Source organism: Delphinapterus leucas, chromosome 15, assembly GCF_059928025.1.
Source record: "Delphinapterus leucas isolate spDelLeu-1000000601 "Yukka" chromosome 15, BTC_Dleu_Yukka2, whole genome shotgun sequence".
Lineage (NCBI taxonomy): Eukaryota > Metazoa > Chordata > Mammalia > Artiodactyla > Monodontidae > Delphinapterus > Delphinapterus leucas.
The window spans coordinates 10358262-10365339 of NC_143143.1; the positions used below are offsets into that span (position 1 = coordinate 10358262).

The window sequence follows — 7078 nt, forward strand, 5'->3', positions numbered from 1 at the left end:
ACATTTGTATTGTGAGATTGGTTAGCTGGCTAGACACACTCCACAAGCAAGAATTTGAAAGAGGAGAAAAGAAACATTATTTTAAATATCAACATGTTCTTGCCAAGCAAGAAGAGGGGAAAAAAAAAAGTCCATGTGGATATAATGCATCTTGGTGGTGCGGTTTGAATTTCTAGCGAGGGAGGGCTGCACTTGGTTTGACTTCCTGACCGTTGTTTTTCCTATAATCCAGGAGAAGGACATGTTTTCGTCTGGGGCTATGGAATTCTTGGGAAAGGACCAAACCTCATGGAAACTGCCCTTCCAGAAATGATTCCACCCACTCTCTTTGGCTTGACGGAGTTCAATCCAGGAGTCCAGGTTTCCCGCATTCGCTGTGGACTCAGCCACTTCGCCGCCCTCACCAGTAAGTGACCAAGCCCGTGTGGCCCCGAGGCCTTACCGAGCTTCACCCTCTCAGGTTCAGCCCCAAACCCTGGGCTGCTCTCAGTTTCCATCCATCCAGTGGAGTGGCACCCTTGTGTGGATAATTAAAGAGAGCAGCTAATCCAGAAGTTGTTTGGCTTGAGGTGGTCTAATGTGTGTCTCCTTTTCACCCGGGAGGTGTGTTTTCAGTTCATTTGGTTTGTGGTTAGGCTGGCGTTGCAGTGACTTTTCTCAAGTGGACGCAGTCGGTGGTGGGAGAGGGGACCCTCGAGTGGGCCAGGCTGCTGGGGGAGACCCGCGGAGGTTTGGTACATTGTGGTGGGTGAGGAGGAAATGAGCGTGGGGGGCTTCATCCCGGTCCCTGGCCAAGCCCGACCCTCATCCGAGCCAGGAGCGTGGGGTGGCAAGAGGCACATTTATAAGACCGTCCTGTGGTTTTGACGGGGTGGATGTGCCTGGTTTCTCCAAAGTGCTGGGGGGAGTGATCGAAGGGGGGCTGAAATGGAGGTTTTCTCAGAGGGTTGCCCAGTTACAAAGCCATGACATACAAAGTTACTCTGCAGACCTCCCGCGTGTCTGCGCTTCTTGATTACAGCTCTCGTCCTCCCACCGCGGCTGTCGGCTCAATTTGCTCCTCGTTAGTTGACTTGAATAGTAAGACGGAACTAAATTTCATTTTGTGATTCTCAAGTAAATTCACTTTTTCCTTGCAATTTAAAGACTGTTTTGTCTCACGGCAAGCTGTTGTTTCCTTTAGAAACATCTGGGCCGGGACAGTCAGTTTGGGTGGTCCTCGTCTGTGTTCCCCGGCCTCGCGCTGCTCTGAGGACTGCTGCAGGCGAGCGCGCTGTTGCAGAGTCCTCACTGCCGTTCAGTCAGTGTCTGCGTTTCAGGGTTTGGGGCTTGAGCGGCGCGTGGGACGCTGTGGAGGTGGGTGGAGTGTTGTCTGTGCGCTGAGGCACTGGGTGGCAGCAGTGGCGCCGCGGTGGAGGACCCCTCACACCCCTCACGCAGGGTCAGCCACCTTCATCTGCAAATGCGTCTGAGCCACATTGGCGTTCTAAAGCCATTTTGATGTAGCAGAGAGAGTCAGTGCGGGCGAATTCTGGAGGTAACAGTAACCTATTTCCCCAATGTTTAAGGCTTAAACTACGTGCAAAGTCATGTACTTTGGAAACCTGGACGAAGTCTTTGACTAGGGTAGATTGCTTTGTCTGCTGTCGTGCCATGCGGCCATTTGGGGTCACACTGGAATGAAATCCTACCTAGATTTCCCCCAAGACCCAACAGCCACCCTCCAAGTGCCAGTGACTGTCCCTCAGTAGGGGGAGCCTCAGAGCCTGGCTTCCTCTGGTTTGCCCTGAGGTCTGCTAACATGTTGGGGGCCAGACTGAATTGTTCTGTTAAACACGACCTCTGAGGTGGAAGACCACGGACGGCAGCAGGACCAGAGGGCTCTGACAGCGCGTCCCAGAAGGATCCCTTACTTCCTCAGCCGGTTGTGTCAGTGCCGGCTCCCCCATGTCTTCCCTTCTTCCATGACCAGCGCCTCTGCCAGAGGGGGCTGGTAAATGGGGCCTCCGTGCCGAGGATGCCCCCGGCTGGTGTGGACGGAAGTCTGCACTGAGGGCCCTGCCCAGCCTGAGGGTCCATCCTGGAGCTGGCGTTCCCAGAGCCCCAGTCTGGATTCAGCCTCCTGGCCTGCCCCTCCAGCACCCTGCCTGTCCTTTTCCTTCATGGCACTGTTTACAATTTGAAAACATGCATTTGTTGGTTTAATCATTTGTTTAATTTTCGCTCTTCAACTAGCTCCAGCCCCGTGAGGACAGGAACATGCGTGTCAGTCCCCATGCTGTCCCAGCTCCTAGCACACAGATGTACACTCGACCCAAAGAGGCACCCAGTCACCGTGTGTCACTTGACCAAATGCTCCTGAAATGTGGAGACCCAGACAAGAAATGACAAATTGTCCTACTTCTCACTCTGTCAGGGCGTGACCAGGATTTGAGGATGCCGAGATTTCAGGATTTGTGGAGGGCAGGGTTTGGTTAGACATAAGTGGGCGATGAGGGTGTGTGTGTAAGGGCCACACAGAGTGGGCCCGGGCCGTGTACAGGAGCCCCTGGGCCCACCTCCAGGCATGTGTTCATCTCCCGTGAGAGGGACACAGCATGAATCTGGGCCGGGACATGTTTTTGGTATGGGAAAGCATTAATGCCTGGGAGAAACTGAAGTTTAACTTTGATCTTTTTGTACCTGGTTCTAGAAAGCCTATTCTCATGACCCTTCCTCCTCTTGGAGACTTGCCCTTGGCCTCAAGCCCCAACCAAGCCGTTTTTCTTTATTTGCAGACAGAGGAGAGCTGTTTGTGTGGGGCAAGAACATCCGAGGGTGCCTGGGAATCGGTCGCCTGGAAGACCAGTACTTCCCGTGGAGGGTAAGGCTGGGCCGGGTGGGCGTGAGGGCGGCGTGCCCGCAGAGCACACTCGCCTGGTGCGGCAGCCCGGCCGGCACAGGGTCCCCGGGCTTCCAGTCCCTGTGGCGCCTGTAAGAAGCGGCCTCGGAGGCCGGCCTCGGGCACACGGGTGCCTCGGGGCTCCGAGAGGGAGAGGGTTGAGATGAAAAGTTGTGCCAGGAGCTGTTTACAGAGGCCAGTGGAGAGGACTGTTTTACAGAGGATTTAAAAGAAAGCAGGATGTTTAATGTTCAGAGTGCCTTACCACAGCCATCAGAGTGAAACATGAAGGCTCTTCTGAGGGGAGGATGCAGTTACACAAAAAGGCTCATTTCAGAATTAAAGGGGAAGAGGGTTCCTTCTTAAGTTGTAGTTTATCTTAGTGTCGTTTACTAAGTCAGTTCTTTAAGTTCTTCAAAAAAAAAAAAGGCTATTTATTTTTTTGAATACAGAACATATGGACGTGGTACAAAATGTATTATGAAAGATAAGTCTCCCGTCTCTTGTCCCAGAGGCAGCGACTGGTTCTGGTTTCATTGTTCCCTTCCAGAGATAGGGTCTGTGTAGAGGAGCGGGCGCTTGTGTGCGTGAACACGTGTGTGTGCACTTGCGTGTGTTCGCGTGTGTGTACGTGCCTAAGTGTTTTCTTTGAAGGTTAGGTTTTAACGTGTTTTGAGGTTGTGTAAAGCATTTTTTTAAAAAACACATGTAAAAGTGCAAAAGAAATGTGTAATAATAAAATAATAAGGGGGACTTACCTGGTGGCGCAGTGGTTAAGAATCTGCCTGCCAATGCAGGGGACATGGGTTTGTGCCCTGGTCCGGGAAGGTCCCGCATGCCGCGGAGCAACTAAGCCCGTGTGCCACAACTACTGAGCCTGCACTCTAGAACCCGTGAACCACAACTACTGACCCTGCGTGCCACAACTACTGAAGCCCACGCACCTAGAGCCTGTGCTCCGCAATGAGGGAAGCCACCACAATGAGAAGCCTGCGCATTGCAACGAAGAGTAGCCCCTGCTCGCTGCAACTAGAGAAAGCCCATGTGCAGCAACGAAGACCCAACGCAGCCATAAAGGAAGGAAGGAGGAGAAAGGGGGGGGGGAGGGAGGAAGAGAGACAGAGAAGGAAGGAAAGAAAGAAGGAATGAAAGAAAGAAGGGAAGGAGGTAAGGAGAAAGGGAAAAAAAGAGAAAGGAAGGAAGGAGGTAAGGAGGAGAGAGAAAGGAAAGAAAGAGAAAGGAAGGAAGGAGGAGAGGGAGGGAGAGAGGAAGAGAGAAAGAAGGAAAGAAAGAAGGAATCAAAGAAAGAAGGAATGAAAGAAAGAAAGGAAGGAGGTAAGGAGGAGAAAGGAAGGAAGGAGGAGGGAGAGAGGGAAGGGGAGGGAGGGAGAGATTGAGGGAGGGAGAGGTGGAGAGAGGGAGGGAGAGATTGAGGGAGGGAAGGGGAGAGAGGGAAGGGGTGAGGCAGAGAGGGAAGGAGGGAGAGGGAGGGGGAGAGGTGGAGAGAGGGAGGGAGGGAGGGGGGAGAGGGAAGGGGGGAGAGGGAGGGAGAGGTGGAGAGAGGGAGAGGGAAGGGGGGAGAGGGAGAGGCAGGGAGAGATGGAGGGAGGGAGAGATAGAGGGAGAGGGAGGGAGATGCGGAGAGAGGGAGGGAGAGAGGGAGGGAGAGATAGAGAGAGGGACAGGGGAGGGAGAGAGGGAGGGGGAGAGGGAGGGAGAGATGGAGGGGGGAGAGAGGGAGGGAGAGGCAGAGAGGGAAGGGGAGAGGTAGGGAGAGAGAGAGAAGGGGGAGAGGGACGGGGGGAGGGAGAGGGAGAGGTGGAGGGAGGGAGAGGTGGAGAGAGGGAGGGAAAGGCCAGGAGAGGGAAGGGGAGAGGTGGGGAGAGGTAGAGAGAGGGAGGAGAGATTGAGGGAGGGAGGGAGAGAAGGGGAGGGAGTGGGAAGGGGAGAGGGGGAGAGAGGGAGGGAGAGAGAGGGAAGGGGAGAGGTGTGGAGAGAGGGAGGGAAAGATTGAGGGAGGGAGAGAGAGAGAGGGACAGGGGAGAGGGGGGAGAGATGGAGGGGGAGAAAGGGAGGGAGGGAGAGGCGGAGAGAGGGAGGGAGGGAGGGAGAGGCGGAGAGAGGGAGGGGAGAGAGAGGGAAGGGGAGAGGGGGAGGGAGAGGTGGAGAGAGAGGGGGAGGGAGAGGCAGAGAGAGAGGGAGAGAGAGAGGGAGGGAGAGGAGGGGGGAGAGATGGAGGGAGAGGGGAGGGAGGGAGGGAGAGGGGAGGGAGGGAGAGGGGAGGGAGGGAGGGAGAGGGAAGGGAGGGAGAGAGAAGGGGAGAGAGGGAGAGGGGGAGGGAGAGGGGAGGGAGGGAGGGAGAAGGGGAGAGAGGGAGAGGGAGAGGGAAGGGGGGAGAGAGAGGGATGGGGAGAGAGGGAGGGGGAGAGAGAGGTACGGAGAGAAGGAGAGGGAGGGAGAGGGAAGGGGAGAGGGGGAGAGAGAGGTACGGACAGAAGGAGAGGGAGGGAGAGGGAAGGGGAGAGAGGGGGAGAGGGGGAGGGGAGGGAGAGGGATGGAGAGAGGGAGAGGGAGAGAGAGGGAGGGGGAAGGGGAGAGGCGGAGAGAGGGAGAGAGAGGGAGGGAGAGGGAGAGAGAGGGAGGGAGAGAGAGAGGCAGGGAGGGAGAGGGAGAGATGGAGGGAGGGAGAGAGAAGGGGAGAGGGAGGGAGAGGGAGGGAGAGGGGAGGGAGGGAGGAGGGGAGAGGGAGAGAGGGAGAGGGAGGGAAGGGGAGGGAAGGGGAGAGGGAGGGAGAGGGGAGGGAGGAGGGGGAGAGGGAGGGGGAGAGGGAGGGAGAGAGGGAGAGAGGGAGATGGAGAGAGAAAGAAAGGAAAAAAGGAAAGAAAGGAAGGAAGAAAGGATTTATCGGTCAACAACCCAGGGAAAATGTTTCAAGGCACTCACTTTGGTGTTTGTTTTAGGGGCTCTTTCTCTCAGCTCCCCCTGGCTGCTGGCTCTCCTGGATCCCCTGAGCTCGGCAGGCCCTGACTCCGGTGCTTTCTCTAAGAGAACAGGTCAAAAGGGAGACTTTAAACTTGTTGGAAAAAAATGGCTGTGGCCCAGAGCTGTTCCCAGCCTGGCTGGTGCTGACCCGCTTGTTCCCGGGGACCCTACCCCGGGTGAGGAAAGGCATGGCGGCGGCTGGACCGTGGCCGGCAGCTCAGGGATACGTAGCAGTTAGAATCCTGCTGCTTCTCTTGGGAGCCACTCGCAGCCCTCTCTTTAACAGCCCCCCCTCCCTCCACAAGGGACTCCCTTCTGAGGGGCAGCTGGGGAAATGGCCGAGCAAGTGGGTTTTGAGTGAATGACCGTTGTGACTAGGGGCTCCCCACCTGCCTCACGTCCTCCCAATTAGAGCGAAGATCAGCTGTGAAATCAGGTTTGAGAGCGTTTTCGTTGTCCAAGTGGCCGGGCCAGGCTTGGCCTCTGTGGTGGAGTGCCAGGCCTGGGGGCGGATGCCCCGTTGTTCAAGCCGGACCCCTGCGCCGAACGTCCCTCTGAAGTGTCGTTCCCGGCCTCCATGCCATCAGGGAAGGGTCACTCTGGTCTGTTCCTGTGACGGCTGCTTTCGTGCCCCACACCATTGTCTCCCCTTGTGTGTCTGTAGAGCTCCTTCGCCCCCCGTGTCACCTTTTGGTCCGGGTTGGGAGCATGGTGCTGAGGTCCATGCCGGCTCCAAGATGCGAGGCTGGGGTCTGGGAGAGTGGTGGTGACAGGAACCAGGTTTTCGATCAACTAGGTTGGATTCCTTAGAGGTTAGTCTCTTGTTGGGTAGTTGGACCTTTCTCCAGTCTGTTCTGTTGTCGCTTAAAAAAAAAATTGCAGGTGATTTTTATTCTTTAAACTTTTCTTATTAATCTTAAGTAGGGGATATGTTACATCATTTAAAAAGTATTCCAAGAAAGAAAAATAAGAGTAAAGCCGTATTTGTAGGTCCTGCAGTGCTATTAACTAGTTATCCTTAGACTTCCTTACAGAGCCTGGGCTTTTCTGACGATTCGTAGGCCTAGGAAGTGATATCTGAGTCACCTGATTGAAACCTCTCCTTCCGGAAGCTGTCCAGGAGGTTTTCCTCCTCCACATTGATGCTCAGAGCTCAGAGAGGTTCAGTGATTTCTTTAAGGTCACACACCTAGTAAGAAGCGGAGGACTTCCTTG

The 7078-nt window shown here is 55.3% G+C and overlaps 2 protein-coding genes across 15 annotated transcripts in view; one reads left to right on the forward strand and one right to left on the reverse strand.

Annotated features, from left to right (window-relative positions):
• The window catches only part of RCC1L (RCC1 like), a 32989-nt gene that overhangs the window by 22380 nt on the left and 3531 nt on the right, over positions 1-7078 (forward strand). For 3 of the 5 annotated variants that reach the window (XM_089895799.1, XM_089895797.1, XM_022588128.2), the window contains 2 exons: positions 233-406; positions 2778-2863. In XM_089895799.1, the coding sequence (XP_089751925.1) occupies positions 233-406; positions 2778-2863 (260 nt within the window). Of the gene's footprint in view, positions 1-232; positions 407-2777; positions 3979-7078 lie in introns of those variants that run through there. The other 2 variants (XM_089895798.1, XM_022588127.2) reach the window with 2 other exon arrangements.
• The window catches only part of CASTOR2 (cytosolic arginine sensor for mTORC1 subunit 2), an 81587-nt gene that overhangs the window by 3761 nt on the left and 70748 nt on the right, over positions 1-7078 (reverse strand). For 6 of the 10 annotated variants that reach the window (XM_022588130.3, XM_089895810.1, XM_089895808.1 and 3 more), the window contains one exon: positions 5825-6726. The gene's annotated coding sequence lies outside the window, so the exon portion shown is untranslated. The remainder of the gene's footprint in view (positions 1-5824; positions 6727-7078) is intronic. The other 4 variants (XM_089895806.1, XM_089895804.1, XM_089895805.1 and 1 more) reach the window with 3 other exon arrangements.